Consider the following 21,983-nt stretch of genomic DNA (forward strand, 5'->3'; position numbering starts at 1 on the left):
GTTTTTTACAAGTAAGTAAGTAAGTTCCATGTGAAACATGCACCTCACTTTGAAAGAATCAATGAATTCTCGAAAGAATATGTTAGGAATGTAACATAAGTAGCCATTTTTGACAAAATTTTCTAAAGAAATAAAATTTTTATACAGAAATTTTGACAAAACTTTCAATAAAAATAAAATGTTGACAACAATTTTCAATAGAAATAACAAATTTTATATAGAAATAAAATCTTGACAAAATTTTCTATGGAAGTGAAATTTTGACAAAATTTTCTATAGAAATGAAATTTTGACACAATTTTCTATAGCAACAAATTTTTGACAAAATTTTCTATAGAAATAAAATTTGAACAAAATTTTATTAAAAACTAAAATTTTGAAAACATTTTCTGTAGAAATAAAATTTTGACAAAATTTTCTATAGAAATACAATTTTGGTAACATTTTCTATAGAAAAAAAATTTTGACAAAATTTTCTCTAGCAATAACATTTTGACAAAATTTTCTATAGAATAAAATTTCGACAAAATTTTCGCTAGAAATAAAATTTTGACAAAATTTTCTTTAACAAATTTTGACAAATTTTTTTATAGAAATAAAATATTTCAATAGAAATAACAAAATTTTATACAGAAATAAAATCTTGACAAAATTTTCTATGGAAGTGAAATTTTGGTAAAATTTTCTATAGAAATGAAATTTTGACACAATTTTCTATAGAAGTAAAATTTTGATAAAATTTTCTACAGAAATAAAATTTTGACAAAATTTTCTATAGAAATAAAATATTGACAAAATTTTCTATAGAAATACAATTTTGGCAAAATTTTCTATAGAAATAAATTTTTGACAAAATTTTCTCTAGAAACAAAATTTTGTCGAACTTTTCTACAGAAATAAAATTTTGACAAAAATTGTATAGAAATAAAATTATGACAAAATTTTCTATAGAAATAAAATTTTGACAAAATTTCCTTAAAAAAATAAAATGTTGACAAAATTGTTTATAGAAATAAAATATTCAAAAAATTTTTCAATAGAAATAACAAAATTTTCCATAGAAATAAAATTTGAACAAACTTTTCTTAAGAAGTAAAATTTTGAAAAATTTTTCTAAAGAAATAAATTTTTGGGAAAATTTTCTATAGAAATAAAATATTGACAAAATTTTCTTAAGAAATAAAATTTTGAAAAGTTTTCTTAAAAAATAAAATTATATTTCATGTTAGCCTGATACCGAAACAGGTAATTGACGTCCAAATGCATTATATCTAATTATACAATTATTTTTCGAGCTTTATGGACATAATCTATATCTGTCCATAAAGCTTGAAAAATAATTGTATAATTAGATAAAACATAAAATGTTTACAAAATTTTCTATAGAAATAAAATGTTAACAAAATTTTCTATGGAAATGAAATTTTGACAAAATGTTCTATAAAAATGAAATTTTGACAAAATTTTCTATAGAAATAAATTTTTTGGAAAATTTTCTATAGAAATAAAATATTGACAAAATTTTCTTAAGAAATAAAATTTTGAAAATTTTTCTCAAAAAATAAAATGTGTACAAAATTATCTATAGAAATAAAATTTTGACACAATTTTCTATAGAAATAAAATTTTGAGAAAATTTTCCTAAAAAAAAATAAAATGTTGACAAAATTTCCTTAACAAAATAAAATGTTGACAATTTTTTTTATAGAAATAAAGTATTGCAACATTTTTGTATAGAAATATCAAAATTTTCTATAGAAATAAAATTTTGACAAAATTTTCTATAGAAATAAAATTTTGACAAAATTTTCTATGGAAATAAAATTTTGACAAAATTTTCTACAGAAATAAAATTTTCGACAGAAATAAAATTTTGACAAAATTTTCTATAGAAATAAAATTTGCACAAAATTTTCTTAAAAAAACTAAAATTTTGACAAAATTTTGTTAAAAAAATACAATGTTGACAAAATTTTTATAGAAATAAAATACTGACAACATTTTTCAATAGAAACAAAATTTTCTAAAGAAATAAAATTTTGACAAAATTTTTCTATAGAAATAAAATTTTTATAAAAATTTTCTATAGAAATAAATTTTTGACAAAATTTTCTATAGAAATAAAATTTTGACAAAATTTTCTATAGAAATAATATTTTGACAAAATTTTCTATAGAAATAAAATTTTGACAAAATTTTCTAAAGAAATAAAATTTGAAAACAATTTTCTTAAAAAAATAAAATGTTGACAAAATTTTTTATAGAAATAAAATATTGACATTTTTCAATAGAAATAGCAAAATTTTCTATAGAAATAAAATTTTGACAAAATTTTCTATAGAAATAAAATTTTGACAAAATTTTCTTAAAAAAAAAATAAAATGTTGACTAAATTTCCTTAAGAAAATAAAATGTTGACAAAATTTTTTATGGAAATAAAATATTGACAACATTTTTCTATAGAAATAACAAAATTTTCTGTAGAAATAAAATTTTGACAAAATTTTCTACAGAAATAAAATTTCGAGAAAAATTTTGTATAGAAATAAAATCTGAACAAAAATTTCTTAAAAAGAAAAATTTTGATAAATTTTTCTAAAGAAATAAATTTTTGGGAAAATTTTCTACAGAAATAAAATATTGACAAAATTTTCTTAAGAAATAAAATTTTCTTAAAAAATAAAATGTTTACAAAATTTTCTGCAGAAATAAAATTTTGACAAAATTTTCTTAAAAATTATTATGTTAACAAAATTTTCTATGGAAATGAAATTTTGACAAAATTTTCTATAGAAATGAAATTTTGACAAAAATTTCTATAGAAATAAAATTTTGACAAAATTTTCTTAAAAAAATAAAATGTTGACAAAATTTCCTTAAGAAAATAAAGTGTTGACAAAAATTTTTATAGAAATAAAATATTGACAATATTTTTCTATAAAAATAACAAAATTTTCTATAGAAATAAAATTTGGCAAAATTTTCTATAGAAATAAAATTTCGAGAAAAATTTTCTATAGAAATAAAATCTGAACAAAAATTTCTTAAGAAGTAAAATTTTGATAAATTCTTCTAAAGAAATAAATTTTTGGGAAAATTTTCTATAGAAATAAAATTTTGAAAAATTTTCTTAATAAATAAAATGTTTACAAAATTTTCTATAGAAATAAAATTTTTACAAAATTTTCTTAAAAAATATAATGTTAACAAAATTTTCTATGGAAATGAAATTTTGACAAAATTTTCTATAGAAATGAAATTTTGACAAAATTTTGTATAGAAATTAAATTTTGACACAATTTTCTATAGAAGTAAAATTTTGATAAAATTTTCTATAGAAATAAAATATTGACAAAATTTTCTTACGAAATGTATTTTCTAAAGAAATACATTTTTGGCAAAATTTTCTAAAGAAATACAATTTTACAAAAATTTCTTTAAAAATAAAATATTGACAAAATTTTCTTAATAATAAGATATTTTAAATTTGGTAGATTTTTGGTATTTTTTGTTTTTCATATTTTAGATATAATATTTTTAGCACGAGAGGCAAACATGGCCTGGTAGCAATACACATACATTGCGCCCATATAAATATATCAATAGATTTTTCCAAATAACATTTACAATAAAATTTTGAGCATTTAGGATAAAAACACGAAATATTGGCGTGGAGTACGGAGTCTGATCACTGTCATACCTTATTACGTGTTTTCATGTTAGAATTCGACAATTTTTCTCAATTTACACAGCAGGTAAAAGAAATACTATATTCTCAATATAATTAAAGCAACATAATTTTGGCAGATTATAAAGCTTTAATGTTCGCGATTTTTGAAGACTTATTTCACATACCTGATATATTTTATGATAATACCCGTGCTATTTAAATTCTCAAAATATGGAATTGTACTGTTATATTATTCCCTAAAATAATATTTGGTATTAAATTTTATAAAAATCCAAATTTATAAGTGTTATCATAACAAAAAAATTGATTGTTCTCTTTGTAAATACACTAAATATTTTTTTATTCCTAATAATAGACTATCACACTACGCTAAATCTAGGATGAATATGTTCTACGTAGATATGAAAAGGATTTAAAATAACAATGAAATGAAAAACACCGAAATAATAAGAAAAACTATTTTTGTTTTTTTGTTAAATACCAATTGAATCAATCCGATATCCCTGCAAAGTAAAACAATATAAAAAATCATAACTAACAAATAATGGCTAAATCTATTTTATGAAACAACCATTATTTGGAGGATGCTAAATATAATAAAATAAATACAAACAAACAAAAAGTTTCAGTCATAGACAAATGCAAATGTAAAAGATCAAGAAAATTAGAAATATATTTAAATAAAAATAAAATAAATATTTAAAGCAATATCGTTTTCTAAGTTATACAAAATAACCACTTTTTGTGTTTCGTTTTTTTTCGATAAAGTGTATTTTTTTCCATTTCATAAACTAAGCATTGTTAGTAAATGTTTTTAAAACATTCAAAGAAAAATGTGAACAATTTAATTAAATAGTAAAAATAATAAAAATAAAAATTGTGAGAAAAAACATATGAAGAAATTTTCAAATTATAATAAAAGAAAACAAAATTGAATATAAATAATTTTTATAAACTTTTATTTTGCATAATACAATTTTTTATGATAAAATATACATATTTTGTTTTGCAAATAAATCAATAAAAGTTGAAAAATTCATATAAATAAATATCTTAAAGAAATTAAAACCAAATAAAATAAACAAAAATAACAACAACTAAGAAGTATGAAAAATCATTTGGATTTAAGAAAACTATTTCTATTAGAAACATTTCAAGGTAAGTAAATTTGGGGAAAACCATAAAATTGTTGTAAGAGAAAATATTTACAGTGAAACCTCTCAAAAGTGGACTACCACGGTCACCTAAATTTTATCCACATTTAAGAGGTGTCCATTTATGAGAGGTTAATTTTAATGTGAGAGATGTCCTCTTTTCAGAGTGTCCACGTTTGAGAGGTTTCACGGTATTTTTTTTTATAATTAAAACAATTTGTTTTACAGTGAAGTGCAACCAAACCATTAACGTAGGATATCGTCTATCTTTAGTGCTACCAATTACTTTGTGTCCCACTATATAGATTTGAAAAACTTTATGTGACATATTAACGCTCAGAGATGGAATAAAATCACCTCAAGCTATTTTCACCTCAAACCTGTTTTTGAACGGGAAACAGGTACCATGTTTATCGCAGGCATGTTATTTTCTCAGAAGCTAAATATCTGATTTCGGTAACCGTTTATATTTTTGGCGAGAAGACAACATTGTTGCGAAAAAAATGTCCCATTTTCTTCGTCTAGAAATAACATTTTGCTCTTGAAATATATTTGAATTGATCATAGACCTTCTCTGTGTACAATTTTTTGAAGAAGTTTTTCAAAAATTAGGAAATATTATGAAATGCGATTGAGAAAAAAACCTGTGTTCAAATATCCAGCAAAAAAGAGCTTCAAAAAAGGTTGTATGGATTCCCAACGTGTCATATATTGCAAACTGGAATCATCTCCAATGAATATTACATGGACCATGGTCCATATAAAAAATGAACTCTGGAGGTCAAATCTGGATATTAGTTTATCTTGGGGCTTTATTGCAGATATTGAACAATTTGAGCAGGGTTGTTAGAGGGAATATTGTAACTTCGCTTTCCAAATTTCACTTTGGCATACCAAATTTGCTCTTCCAAACGGTTCTGAGAATCGGTATGTATGGCTGCTGGTTCGACATGGCCCATTTGCAATACCATCCGAAATACACTAATAATAACACGTAAGAAAAATTCTAAAGCCGGGCGGGGCCAACATTTTTCGATACCAACATCTAAAATCCTTTAAATTTGTTGGGTTCATGTTCCCACATACATATATTTAATCTGACCCGATCTTGGCAAAATTTGTTAGACTTCTACAAAATCTGTAAACATAAAATTTAAGTCGGCTAATACCTACTTAAATCTAAAGCAAGTTTTAAGCACCTTCGCAAAAGACTATTTATGATTTATCGGTCTCTATGGTCATATTAGTCTAAATCGGGCGAAAGATATATGGGAGCTCCAGCAATTTTCAAATTAAAGTGTTTGGTGTGATTAATAAAATTATAAGCTGAAAAAAAGTTCATCCGGTTCCAAATATTCTCTCCTTACACTAATATTTTGCCAATGTGTCCGAGCCAAAGATGCAGAGAAATGAAGAAAGAATACATTTAAGACACAATTCTTTTTTAAATTTCATTTTTTCTTTTTTTTTTTGTTGCAAAACGATTTCATTGAAAATCTTATTGACATATACACCCTCAAAAAAAAATCAATTCTCTAACATATGTTCCAAACATATTTTGCAGGAACCACATATATTACTGGATACTGCCGAAACATTAATATGTTTGTTTTATGTGAACATATTATATGTTTGGAAGCATTTTGAGCCCAAAAATATTATATGCTTGGAAGAACTTTCCCCAAAGAAGATTGTGCTCATTTGCTCACTTCCACGATTTTTTTTTAGTTCTTGGCACCATTTTCTGTAATACAAATAAAGTTGAAGAAATTATTCAATTCAATTTATAATTTTTACCTTTCGCCTGGACGGAGAATCGAACCGGGGACCATAAGTTTGTAAGCCAACACACTATCCACTGGGCTACGTAGCTGTTATAGTCACCAGTAGAAAAATTATCGTTATAATTTATATTTGTATAGCATAGGTTGCCAGGCCCACGAGCCCATGCAAACATAACATTATTTAACAGAAATATACATTTGTTGGCCACGTGGACCAGTGGTTAGCACGTCCGCCTTGCATGCAAAGGGTTGTGGGTTCAATCCCTGCTCCGACCGAACACCATTTTCTTTTAATTTACACATTTATATTTATACTATATTAAATTTTTATAATGAAACTTGCAATTGTGGGTTATAAAAGACTTACAGTCAGAAACAGTGCTTGATATAAACGATTTTTATTGCAACAATAAAAAAAACTGTTCTTGGTATAAAATTTTAGAATTCAAAAACTCTATCAAAAGAAGAACGTCGAACCGAGTATATAAATTCATATATAATTTTATAATATACACATACATTTATTTACGCGTAAACAGTTTTTTACTAGCATTTAACACCATTTTAAATGCATTTAAAATTTATCGTGTTTTGTACTTAATTTCATTTCAACATTTAAGGCCGGTATTAAGTTGGCATTATCGCTGACCGTGTTTTGTCTTTTTATGAAGATCCCTTTGTACACTCATAGAAAAAATCATGCACGGCGTGCTCATTTCAAAACGATTCGTTCATGATAGTGAATCAACACACATATGGTGTCAAACTGTGAACGGGCGGTGTCAAGCTGACAACGATAAAATGACACCATGCGTTGTCAAAACAACAACCAGCGTTCATGATCTGAAAACGTTATGGTTACGACTTTATAAACAAAATTAAAAAAAGATTTCCGCTTGTGTGACTTGAACCTGTGTTTTCTGCACCATACGCATTAACAGTCGTCTTAGCACATTGCACCAACGAAGGAGTTACCATAATAACGTCTAACGATTATTTTAAGACTTTCATAGCCAAAGAAAAGCGAATGCCGTTCATGAAATCGTGAACGCCCGTGGACGAAATTGTGAACATTCCGTTTTGATTTTTTGTGAACGTTTCCGTTTCATTTTGTCACCGTCCGTTCACGACTATGGAACGTAATTTTTTCTATTAGTGTAATTTTTGTATAGTTTCCACCTTTTTTTTATACCCTCCACCATAGGATGGTGGGTATATTAACTTTGTCATTCCGTTTGTAACACATCGAAATATTGCTCTAAGACCCCATAAAGTATATATATTCTGGGTCGTGGTGAAATTCTGAGTCGATCTGAGCATGTCCGTCCGTCTGTTAAAATCACGCTAATTTCCGAACGAAACAAGCTATCGACTTGAAACTTTGCACAAGTTGCTATTGATGTAGGTCGGACGGTATTGCAAATTGGCCATATCGGTCCACTTTTACATATAGCCCCCATATAAACGAACCCCCAAATTTGGCTTGCGAATCCTCTAAGAGAAGCAAATTTCATCCGATCCGGCTGACATTTGGTACATGTTGTTAGTATATGGTCTCTAGCAACCGTGCAAAAATTGGTCCTCATCGGTCCATAATTATATATAGCCCCCATTTAAACCGATCCCCCGATATGGCTTGCGGAGCCTCTAAGTGAAGCAAATTTCATCCGATCCGGCTAAAATTTGGTACATGGTGTAAGTATATGGTCTTTAACAACCATGCAAAAATTGGTCTACATGGGTCCATAATTATTTATAGCCCCCACATAAACCGATCACCAGATTTGACCTCCGGAGCCTCTTGGAAGACCAAAATTCATCTGATTCAGTTGAAATTTGGTACGTGGTGTTAATATATGGCCTCAAACACCCATGCAAAAATTGGTCGAAATCGGTCCATAATTATATATAGGCCCCATATAAACCGATCCCCAGATTTGACCTCCGGCGCCTCTTGGAAGAGCAAAATTCATCCAATTCGATTGAAATTTGGTACGTGAAGTTAGTATATGGTATCCAACAACCATACAGGAATTGGTTCAATCAGTCCATAATTATATATAGCCCCCATATAAACCGATCCCCAGATTTGACCTCCGGTGCCTTTTGGAGAAGCAAAATTTATCCGATCTGGTTGAAATTTGGTACGTGGTGGTAGTATATGGTATTTAACAACTATGCCAAAAGTGGTCCATATCAGTCCATAATCATATATAGCCCCCAGATAATCTGGTCCCGAGATTTGGTTTTGGAGCCTCTTGGAGGAGGAGCAGGGTTGGCCTGTCGCAAACTGTGACTTTTGCGACATACTTTTACGACGGTATAATACGTATGTCCCAAAAATCGTAAACCTAATGTAAAAAAAACCTAATTTTGAATTAAAGAAATTGTGAATATTTTTTAATTTTATTTTAGTTATGCTTCCCGATAAAAGGGATGCAAAAAAATGCTTTGTTCAAAACTGCACTAGTTTTACATCTCTCATTCGCAACTCCAAACTATTCTTGGTTTGCGTGGTCCATAATGTCCAGTGGCATCAGCGAATGACAAGCTACAATATTTAAAAATTTTAATTTGTATGGAAATTGGCTCTAATAAGCCAAAACGTGATTTTATAAAATTCTTTCTAAACAAAAATTCACTTTTGCAAGTCTTCTTTCCTTCTAGTTTCTGCAGAAATTTTGGAAAGAAAGGATGAGCGAATACCGGCCGTCACGTTTACTGCACCATCAAGTAGTTCATTGTAATTTCGGCTTGGAGTCTCCAATTGAAATAACTATATTCTAAAGCTTTTTTTTTAAACTCGTTAATAACTTCCTGAGAATTTAAATTTCTTCGCACATATCATCTTGGATATCATTCGCTGCCTAGCTGAAGGGACTGAAGTATTTTGAGTTTGCGACGTTTGCTACTTTTCTTACATTTACGACGCGTATGTGACGTTTACAACTTTGCGACAGTCGCAAACCTAAAATAGCTTAATACAGACCATCTCTGAGGAGGAGTCCATATCGGTCTATAATTATATATAGCCATCAGATAAATCGATCCCCAATCACACAAAACTTGCACCATATCAAGTTCATAATTGTATATAGCCCCCATATAAGCGACCCTCATATTTCAATTCTGGCTCTCTACGTATTGTCTGATATATTCCACGTATGGACTAACTCACAATTTAGAAAACGATGTTAAGAAGTCTTGAGATACCACAACCCTAGTAATTCGATTGTGGATAACAGTCTTTCGTAGAAGTTTCTACGCATTCCATGGTGGAGGGTACATAAGATTCGGCCTGGCCGAACTTACAGCCGTATATACTTTTTTTTTAATTTCCTTGGCTTGAATATTTTGATTTACTCCTCATATGTTCAGATTTTTTTTTTAACGAAACAAGAAAAAAAATTGTGCCCATAATGCCAAAATGATAAGCAAAACACATGTCCACACATACATAAAATGCTGCTTTCAAGGTGAAAACACATGCTGTGTGTTTTTTTTTAATGTCTATTCTCTTGGTTCCGAATATCTATTAACTATACTCCGAATACTCATTCTACTATTCAAATTAAATAATATTTAGACTTAAGCATATCAAATTTTTGGCCTTATCATAAAACAGTTTCCCGAAACAACATACAAGCGGTTTCACAGAAATTGCTCTCTTTTGATTATCTCGCTGTGTTATGTTGATATCTTTCGTCAACCCTCCCGATTTCCATCTCTATTTCTTTTCTATACTCTCTCTCTCTTTCTCTCTCTGTCGCTCTCTGAATCAAAAGAAAGCAATATCACAACATATATATGTTTACTCGAAATTTGTAAATGTATATATGTTTACATTCACACATATTATTTTTATGAAACATTCATATCCCACTTTATTTTTCATCTGTGTACCACAGTAGTGGTGAAGGGTATAATGACCATACATTTTGACCAGAACTGAGACTGGCCCATACACACCAAGGACCAGATAATGAAGCCGCGGAGCAGCGCCGCCGATTTCAGCCACCGCCGACCAGTTTTTGCCTGTCAACGCCGCCGCCCAATATATCAACTCATCTCGACTCAAATTTAGCCGCCAATTAATCAAAACTATTGATGTAAATGAAGACAATTTATTAATAATGGTTGTACTTTTGGCCAAATTTTGGAACTTTCTACGCCGCAATCAATTAGAAACAAGTTCCTTTAATACTTTTGCAATATTTTAGCTCAGTGAATTTGAATCAAATGTAAATTTGGTTGTACAACTAATCTCATTACCATTCGGATAATGCGCCGTCCAGATTATAAGTTATTACGGACAGAATGTGTGTGCTTGAAAAGAATCATACAGTGTGGCCAATGGATACGAGTTTCCGTCGATGACAAAATAATCGATAAATGTGTTATCGATGCTATAAACAAGCAGCAATATCGATTATGTCTTCGAGCATAACTTATAATGTAGCCAACATTTGGGATATGTGCGACAAGAACACTGTCGTCCGGATAAACTTATAGTCTGGACGGCGTATAACTTCAAATTGATTTTTTAAGGGATAATTGTGAGCCGCCGAATAAGCAAATTTGTATCGGCTTAGGCGTCTAGCCACCGAAGGCAAAAATTTAGTATCAGCCGCCACCGATAAAAATGGGTCGGCTGTATTCTCTGCCAAGGACCGGTCCTGGGGTTGAGCCAATCTAATCTACCAATCAACTTAACTTCCAATTCAGAAAGGTTACTTAAGGAAATTATTTCCACCAGTCTTTTCAACTATAAAGCTTTCTTAAATATGTTTGCCTTATTGAAATCTCTTATCTCTCTTTACCAATTTAGTTTTTTTTTTATATTTAGATTTCCTGAAATTTTATTTAGAAATATAATACTTAACCTACTCTATGTATTTAATACAACGAGTATAATTATAAATATAATTTGGCCATTCTCTTAAACAATCTGTTTTTTTGGTAATTATAGCTATGTCTTCACTACAAAAATACAAATAAATCTTAGTAATTCTACATTCTCATTATTCCTAATCGTAATCATTTAAATTTTCCGTCACCATGGTCTCCACACCAATCTATCATGATCATCCATAATTTCTCTTTTCACAGATCGATCCATATCATATTGAGCGATATCATTTAATTCTCTAATCATCTCTTTGGCTGGAATGGGAACAGGAGTTACAGGTGCAGATGCAACAGGCGACACTGAAGGTTTTCTCGTATACGGTAATCTTTGGTAGTTTGCTGTCATTTGTCTATTGGATAAATAAGCCGTCGATGGCAAATGTGGTATTGCGGGTGATGCTGCATTGGGAGTATTTACATTTGGAGCATAACTGGCAATATGCTGAATTAATTCTCCACTTATTTGATGATCAAATTTATTTAGATATTGTGCTACTTCGGCGGCACAATGTTGAAATCCAGCCCAGAATTTTTCCATATTCAGTGTGTCATTGTGTCTTACATAGAGGGCATTCTTTTCCCTTAGACGTTGCAAGTGACGAACGGTTAGTTCAAGAATATCAGCCTTTTCCAATTTCGAGACATTTTCACCGTCCTGTAAAAGAGAAAATAAAATTTAGTTGCCTTTTTTAAAATTTTGTTGTTTAATATGAAATGAAATAGTGAAATTAATTGTTAATAGTTTTTAGATTGAAGGTATATTAATATTTTCAAAACAAAAAAGAACAAAACCAATACATTCTTTACAACTGGCTACTATATGCGAATTTTTAACCTAAACTAAAAAATACCAAGTATATAAGATTATGTAGATTTTTACCCCTAAAATTGGAATGAGCAATATAATTAAAATCTGGAAATTTTCTCCTTATATCCCCTCAAGAAGCGAAATCAGGAGACTGGTGTATTTGACCGCATATCCAAAATCATGAAAATCAACGGCATATACCCAACCATAGACCAATACACCATATTCGTCACAGGTTTTAGCCAATCGTATAAAAATTACGATACATTGAAAGGCAAAAAATTAAATAGGGAGATTGTACTGGGAGCTATGGTAAAATATGGACCTATCACATGCTATTCAGCACTCCTATCTATGAATCTGAAATACATTAAAATTTCCAATATTAAGAAGAAAATCAGAAAAAATTGCGGTGTTTGGCAACATAAGAAGTTAAATCGGGCTATCGGTTCATATCGTGGACCAATGCACTCTATTTAAGGAACAGGTCTATGTGGACTAAAAATAGGTTTAGAGGTTAGGTTTCTGATAGGATAAATGGAAGTCGCTATATGCTAAGGAGATCAAATCTGGGAGTCAGATTAGCAACCAAAACCTGGACAGACGTACACTGAAAAAAAAAAGCCGCAGCGGAGACCTGAAGTAAGGATATTTTGACAAATTATAGTTTATTCGTTTATACTGTGTTGTTTTTCCTTCATGTTCCATTAAGGCCTTTAAAAACGTATTAACGACAATTTTATTTTCAAAATTCATACTCGACTTCAAGTACAAATAATGCTATGCTTCAACTAAAAGTCGTCTTTAAAATAAAGTATTGAAAAACATATTCTATGTTATTTGTAAACGCTTTTTGGCTTTGTTTCCAGGATGCAAAAAGACAATTTCATAAATTTTAAAGAATTTTTCACAATTATTAAAGGAAAGTAGACCTTAGACAAATAAAATTTTCTTTCATTTTTAGATACCCATTTTTAAGTCGAATCACTTAATTATAAGGACAAAATGACTTTATAGAAAAGCGTCGTCTTCTCTGCTAAGCAAAAGACGCAGTCGTATTTTTTTGAACAGGAAATCTTTGGCCCCGCGACAATATTTTTTCAGCTTAGCCAATCTTCGAATTTCAGAACGATTACATCAAACAGATGGGCAGATGGACATTGTCAGATCGTCTAAAATTTTTTCCCCTGATGAAGAATATATATTTTATAGAGACGGAAATCTATATATAAACCTATTATGATGCAATCAAATATATTTTTATAAAATCTTTCTAAAATTTAGATGGAAAATTTTAAACAACGTTTGGACTATTAAAATTAAATGATTCAAAAAAGTAACCGAGAGAATAAGCTGATTTTCGGCATGCACACCGAACAGTCAATTTTGTTTGGTTTAAGTATCAATTTTTAAGTAGAAGTCGCGGATTAAGGTAAACTTCTGAAATCTTCTTCATAATGAATGAGAAAGTCTTTAAATAAGTTGAGTTTTTGTATCTTGAACCACCAAACCAAAAAACCGAAAAATAAAAAAACAAAAACAAGTATATACAGCCGTAAGTTCGGCCAGGCCGAATCTTATGTTCCCTCCACCATGGATTGCGTAGAAACTTCTACGAAAGACTGTCATCCACAATCGAATTACTTGGGTTGTGGTATCTTAAAACTTCTTAACATCGTTTTTTAAATTGTGAGTTAGTCCATACGTGGTATATATTAGACAAAAGAGTTATGTATAGGTAATTGAAATTGAAATTGGAAATTGAAATATGGGGGTCGCTTATATTAATTATGAATTTGATATGGACCAATTTTTGAGTGATTGGGGATCGATTTATCTGTGGGCTATATATAACTATAGACCGATATGGACCTAATTAGGCATGGTTGTTAACGGCCATATGCTAGCACAATGTGCCAAATTTCAACTAACTCGGATGAAATTTGCTCCTCCAAGTGGCTCCAAAACCAAATCTCGGGATCGGTTTATATGGGGGCTATAAATGATTATGGACTGATCTGGACCACTTTTGGCATGGTTGTTAAATATCATATACTACCACCACATACCAAATTTCAACCAGATCGGATGAATTTTGCTTCTCCAAAAGGCAACGGAGTTCAAATCTGGGGATCGGTTTATATGGGGCCTATATATAATTATTGACCGATTTCGACCAATTTTTGCATGGGTATTTGAGGCCATATATTAACACCACGTACCAAATTTCAACTGAATCAGATGAATTTTCGTCTTCCAAGAGGCTCCGGAGTTCAAATCGGCTGATCGGTTTATATGGGGGCTATATATAATTATGGACCGATGTGGACCAATTTTTGCATGGTTGTTAAAGACCATATACTAACACCATATACCAAATTTCAGCCGGATCAGATGAAATTTGCTTCTCTTAGAGGCTCCGCAAGCCAAATCGGAGGATCGGTTTATATGAGGGCTATATATAATTATGGACCGATGTGGACCAATTTTTGCATGGTTGTTAGAGACCGTATATTAACACCACGTACCAAATTTCAGCCGAATCGGATGAAATTTGCTTCTCTTAGAGCAATCGCAAGCCTAATTTGGGGGTCCGTTTATATGGGAGCTATACGTAAAAGTGGACCGATATGGCCCATTTGCAATACCATCCGACTTACATCACTAGCAACTACTTGTGCCAAGTTTCAAGTCGATAGCTTGTTTCGTTCGGAAGGTAGCGTGATTTCAACAGACGGATGGACGGACGGACGCACATGCTCAGATCGACTCAGAATTTCACCACGACTAAGAATATATATACTTTATGGGGTCTTAGAGCAATATTTCGATGTGTTACAAACGGAATGACAAAGTTAATATACCTCCATCCTATGGTGGAGGGTAAAAAAAACATTCAGCTGATGGCCTTAGCAGCCAATGCTTATTTCTCATTTTATCATACATTTACCGTATGATTAAAATAAACAATAAATAAATAAATAAGCATTCAAAAATAGGAGTTTTTTCAATCCTTGCTTTTAAATCAATTACCATGATTTTCGTAAAGTTTATTATTTCGGTCTAATTTAGTAAACTTTTCATTGACGACTTTTGGAAATCTCGAAAGATAATGTATCCTATAGTCACTTCAGAGCCTCCCCCGTTTTCCCTATAAACTCCAGATATATCGAAGATGTTTAGACTTTCCCCTTTAATTTTTTGTAAATCGGGAAACTTTTTATTTTGCTTTAAAAAATATTATAAAATGAAGTGGGGTTTTTTTTGTAGAAATCACTCTTACGGAGATTTAGTTTTTTCACGGTACTTTATTAAAAAATCGTGCAGATTGGAGATCCCCCTCGCCAACCGAATATCGCAAAAGTTTAATTTTTCATTATATTATATAGTCGGGCAGATTGGAAGTCCTCCTCCCCAACCAAATACTGAAAAATAACGTAGCTAATCTTTGTCAAAACTCCATCATAAACTTTCCTGAAATTTTCTTACCAAGCGGAAAACATACGCTCAAATTCCAAAAAGGGATGGGTCCAAATCAGGGATCCGGAGCGGAGCGGAGCGGAGCGTGGAGCGGAGCGTGGAGCGGAGCGGAGCAAGCCCTTTTTTTGCCGGAGCGGGAGCGGAGCGGGAGCGGCATTTCTAAAATCCGGAGCGGAGCGGAGCGGGAGCGGTTTCCAAATGAAAAACCGCTCCGCTCCGAATAAAATATTACTTGAATGAAATGTGTAACTTTGAAATTACACTGTGTAGGTAATTTCAAATTTAGCTAGTACTTAGCGTAGTGTGAGTAAGCGTTTAAAATGTACGATATGTAGTTTTGTACGTACGTACATTGGGGAAAACACCGTGTTTTTTAGTAATTGTTTTAAAAAACGGCAAATGTCAAAATATATCTCTAGTATGTGTTGTAAAAGTAACAACAGTACTTTCGATCAATTTCATTCCGTATTACTACAAAGATGTTTGTAATGAACGTCAAATAAATGCAATTAAACGATCTTATTTATATTTAATTTTTTAGTTTTCTACACTGAAAAAAATATTGTCGTGAAGTCAAAGATTCCATGTCCTTAGAATAAGAATGCAAATTTTGCTTAACATGGAAGACGCATTTCTCTAAAATAAAGTTTTTTATACCCATCACCATAGAATGGTGACGGGGGTATAATAAGTTTGTCATTCCGTTTGTAACACATCGAAATATCGATTTCCGACTATATAAAGTATATATATTCTTGATCAGGGAGAAATTCTAAGACGATATAACGATGTCCGTCTGTCCGTCTGTCTGTCTGTTGTAATCACGCTACAGTCTTCAATAATGAAGCAATCGTGCTGAAATTTTGCACAACCTCGTCTTTTGTCTGCAGGCGGGTCAAGTTCGAAGATGGGTTATATCGGTCCAGGTTTTGATATAGTCCCCATATAAACCGACCTCCCGATTTGGGGTCTTGGGCTTATATAAATCGTATTTTTTATCCAATTTGCCTGAAATTTGAAATCTGGAGGTGTTTTATGACCGTAAAGAGGTGTGCCAAAAATGGCGAGTATCGGTCCATGTTTTGGTATAGCCCCCATATAGACCGATCTCCCGATTTTACTTCTTGGGCTTATAGAAACCGCAGTTTTTATTCAATTTACCTGAAATTGGAAATCTAGAGGTATTGTAGGACCACAAATACGTGTGCCAAAAATTTGAGTATCGGTCCATGTTTTGGTATGGTCCCCATATAAAACGACCTCCCGATTTGGGGTCTTGGGCTTATAGAAAGCGTATTTTTTTCCAATTTGTCTGAAATTGGAAATCTAGGGGTATTTTCGGACCATAAAGAGGTGTGCTGAAAATGGTGAGTATCGGTCCATATTTTGGTATAGCCCCCATATAGACCGATTTCCCGATTTTACTTCTTGGGCTTCTAGAATCCGAAGTTTTTATCCTATTTGCCTGAAATTGGAAATCTAGAGGTATTTTCGGGTCATAAAGAGGTGTGCCGAAAACGGTGAGTAGCGGTCCATGTTTTAGTATATCCCCCATAAGAACGATCTCCCGATTTAACTCCTTGGGTTTCTAGAAACCGTAATTTTTATCTGATTTGCCTGAAATTGTAAATATTCAGGTATTTTAGGCTCGGTCCATTTGGTAATGCCTCCATATAGACCGACTTCACTTGAAACTCAATGTAAAATTTCCAGATTTTACTTCTACATATTTAAGATTTCAAATCAAGACGCTATTTTATAATTTTCTTGCACACTTACAAGAGATGTTAATGATTCCTCTAAAACTCAAACAAAAATGGTTCTTATAAATCCAGAATCTGATATAGTCCTCATAGGTGAAATCTTTAAATTTATCTTCGGGAAGTGTCCTCAAGTCCTCACGCCCTCCTAAAATTTCAAAGGAAACCCTAATATTTGGTTCATGGTGGTGGGTATTTAAGGTTCGGCCCGGCCGAACTTAGTGCTGTATGTACTTGTTTTCTTGTCCAAAAGGCAATAAACTTTTGAATGAAGTTGTAATGTCCTTATAATTAAGTGATTTTACTTAAAAATGTGTATCATAACATGAAAGATAAAATTTTTGAGGTAAGGTCAACGTGACTTTAATAATTAAGAAAAATTCTTTAAAATTAATAAAATTGTCTTTAAATTTGTTTCCTTTTTGCATCTTGCCTACAAAGCAAAAAATCGTTAAAAAATAAGACATGTTTTTCAACACTTTATTTTAAAGACGCTTTTTACTTGAAACATAGCATAATTTCTACTGGAAGTCGAATCTTAATATGGAAAAAAAAATAACTCGTTAACTCGTTTTTAAAGGATTTTGATAACAACTGACGAAAAAAAATCTAAAAAAATGAAAAATTAACATATGCTTCCTAGAATGCTTCCTTTAATGAAGTCAAAATGGATTTAATATTTCTGAAAAAAATCTTCAAAATTAATAAAATATTTCAACACATTGTTTTAAAGTCATTATACCCTAAACCACATAGTGGTCAGGGTATAATAAGTTTGATCGGCCAAAAAATGTGCCTACAAGAAATATTGATTTTAGACCCCATAAAATATATACCGATCGACTCAGAATCACCTCCTGAGTCGATCTAGCGCTTGGCGTCCGTCCGTCTGTCCATGTATTTGTTGTTCACAGGATTTCGGTCGCAATTATTAACCGATTTTGATGAAATTTGGTACAGGGAGTTTTTTTGGGCACAAGGACGAACGTTATTGAATTTGGAAGAAATCGGATCAAATTTAGATATAGCTCCCATATATATGTATTGCCCGATTTCGACAAATGGGGTCACGTTGCACTTTTTTTACTAACCGATCGTCGTCAAATTTAGCACAAAATAATCTTCTGTATCACCCTTTAAGTCTGAAAATTTCATCGAAATCGGTTCAGATTTAGATATAGGTCCCATATATATGTATCGCCCGATTTTGTCAAATTAGGTCATAAAACCCTTATTTATCAACCGATCTTACTCAAAGTTGGCGAAATGTAATCTTCTATAGCACTAACTATATGTGCAAAAAATCATCGAAATCGGTTCAGATTTAGCTATAGCTCCCATATATGTACCGCCCAAATTTTCTAAATAAAATAAAACTCAATTGAACAAATAATACAATGTTTGTACTATAATTTTCTCGAAGAGGAGCGGAGCGGAGCGTGGAGCGGAGCGGAGCGATTTTTTTTTCTCGGAGCGGAGCGGTTTTTTTTTTCTCCGGAGCGGGAGCGGAGCGGAGCGAAAAAAATGGACCGCTCCGGATCCCTGGTCCAAATCACAACTCAAAATCAAAAAACCCCGTACTAATTTCATAAGCTTATCTGTAAACCAAAATTGGAAAAGTTTAGTTTTTTCAAAGCACTTAAAACTTGGGTAAAATGGAGGTCACCCTCCGCGCCCAAAAATCGAAAAATCATGTAGGAGACACCACTCCGAAACTTTCCCAAAAAAATTCAAGCTAATCGGAGGTATCCCGTATTGATTTCGTAAACTCCTCCCACGTCTTCTGTAGATTTCATGTAAATACGAGATGTTTAGTTTTTCAATTTCCGCAAATATACTAATTTCTAATTGAGTTTTGAACTTTTTAAATTTAGTCAAATCGACTTATCGAACTTTGATGTTAGCCTTTATTGACTAATCGACTTTTAATAGTGACCGAATTCGACTACTCGACTTTAAACAAAAAAAAATTGAGAAGTAGATTTTGAATTGAAATGGGAAGGCAACGACTTCAAAAGTCGATTTTTCAATATTAGTTTTTATAAATTTCGACTAATCGGCCTTTAGAAAAAGTCGAACTCAATTTTGTTTAGTCTTTAAATTCAACTATTGCAAAATTAAGTTTAACCCATGTATCGATCTTCGATCTTGGCCATCATTGACTTATCCACTTTCATGGAATAAATTGTAAAGTAGAATTTGTATTGAAAGAGTAATGTAATTTGAATTTTTTATGCTGACAAATCATAAAAAATCGAAAAGGCTGACTCCTAGTTTCACATTCCCGTCCCCAGTTCAAGTTTAGATAGAACTCTAATATAACTTAACAATACCCTGTTATTCTGTTATTTGGAATAGAAAAAAATATTTTCCTTAAAAGAAAAAAAATCGAAAATTTCTCTGACTTAAATGCATATTTAATTAAACCTCCTCGATAAAGAGAAATTTTTAAATGTAGACGTGTAAGGATTAAGAAAAACGAAAATTCTGCGATTTTCTTAATATTGGAACATGGGAGAATAACTACCACCTAAGTTTTACATCGGTCTTCTTCAAATTCGATATACCCAAAAATGTATATAAATATTGTCACAAATACATCCACTATGTGGCAACCCTTTTTAAAATTTCATGCAAAACCCTCCTCTTCAATTATACTTCTCATAGGTGATAAATACGACAAATTTTGTTTCATACAACCGATTCCGACCAACCTTAGATTTTTTATATGTATTTTCAGTCTTCCTCATCGTTTTATTATGCATCTAATTTTTCTTCTTGCAAAATAGGCCAATCAATTTTTTTACTTCGAAAAACATCTCGTAATTCTTTGAAGGCTAAGTTTTTTTTTAATGTAGGCCACAGAGATATGTCACATATTTCCCTAATAACTTAAAATTCAACCTACCGCTTGCAATGTTCCTGTCATTAAATCCTTTAACTCATCCAGACATTTGTTAATTCGAGCACGTCGTTTTCGCTCCAACATTGGTTTCATAATCTTGCGATATTGATAAGTGCGCGACACCGGCTCCATGGGTAGGGAATTCAACAAAAACTGATGGTTGGGTGGCATTCTGGCGGTGAAATTCATTCACTTCAACACTTAATCGACAAGTCACTGAGATCGTTGTGACACGCTTTTTTCGCACGCGTACTTGTTGCCGTCAACAAAAAAAACCAAACAAAAAATAGGCGCAAACAAAATCACAAAATAAAATCCACAGTTTGAGCGGCTTAAATTGTCTGTCAAAGACAACAATCACTTTACTTGTTCAGTTATTGGAAATGAAAGAAATTTATTGTTTAATTTGTTTTCGTATTTTTTAAAAGGCGTTTTTTCTTCTTAAATATAATATTTATTTTGTATTGTGTTTTGTTATTTTTCGTATCTAAAGGATGATGTTTAAGAGGCCAAAGATATTTCAAGAACAATAGCGAATAACAGACGTCTTTACTGAGACACGTTCTCCCAAGTAGTGATTCAGTCTTTGTTCATCGACCATAATTTTATTTAGTGAGATGCACTCACTGCTCAGCACCTCCCCTTGAATACAAGCTTCACTTAGCAGAGAAACACAAACAGAGACACTTGTTTGGTAATGATGATGATTACGATGATGATGACAAAGCTCTTGTGTGAGAGAGTATCATATAGCCACACACGAAACCCTAATCGACGTATGGGATTCGAGTGCGATCGCACAAGCAATCTGAACATTGGCAAGGCATTTGTAGGATTTGAAGCTACATTCATGTTAAGCCACGCGTTCGGTGCCATTCGTATCTTAAGCATGGATAATAAACACATGCCACAGAGTTGCCAATACATCTAAATATATAGCTAAAACAATTGACATATAGGAGTATACTTTGATTGTTATACAATTTGATTGAAATTTTCCCTATTCTGAGTCGATCTGATAATGCAATTTGGGCCATATCGGTCCAATTTTACGTATAGCCCCCATATAAACGGACCCCCAAATTTGGCTTGGGGATCCTCTAAGAGAAGCAAATTTCATCCGATCCGCCTAAAATTTGGTACATGGTGTTAGTATATGGTTTCTAACAACCAAGCAAAAATTGGTCCACATCGGTCCATAATTATATATAGCCTCCATATAAACCGATCCCCCGATTTGGCTTGCGGAGCCTCTAAGAGAAGCAAATTTCATCATATCCGGCTGAAATTTGGTATATGGTGTTAGTATATGGTCTCTAACAAGCATGCAAAAATTGGTCCACATCGGTCCATAAGTATATATTGCTCCCATATGAACCAATCCCCCGATTTGGCTTGTGGAGCCTCTAAGAGACGCAAATTTTATCCGATCGGGTTGAAATTTGGTACATGGTGTAAGTATATGGTCTCTAACAACTATGCAAAAATTGGTC

At 31.6% G+C, this 21,983-nt stretch overlaps 1 protein-coding gene across 1 annotated transcript; it reads right to left on the reverse strand.

Moving 5' to 3' along the window:
• Positions 1–11,452: 11,452 nt before the first annotated feature.
• On the reverse strand, positions 11,453–21,051 carry Hesr (HES-related). The gene is made up of 2 exons (XM_075299372.1): positions 20,494–21,051; positions 11,453–12,192 (listed from the first exon to the last, which is right to left on the reverse strand). Exons 1-2 carry the CDS (start codon positions 20,677–20,679, stop codon positions 11,683–11,685), a joined length of 696 nt encoding a protein of 231 aa, XP_075155487.1. The 5' UTR covers positions 20,680–21,051; the 3' UTR covers positions 11,453–11,682.
• Between the last annotated feature and the right edge of the window lie 932 nt (positions 21,052–21,983).

This window comes from Haematobia irritans, chromosome 3 (assembly GCF_050003625.1).
Source record: "Haematobia irritans isolate KBUSLIRL chromosome 3, ASM5000362v1, whole genome shotgun sequence".
Lineage (NCBI taxonomy): Eukaryota > Metazoa > Arthropoda > Insecta > Diptera > Muscidae > Haematobia > Haematobia irritans.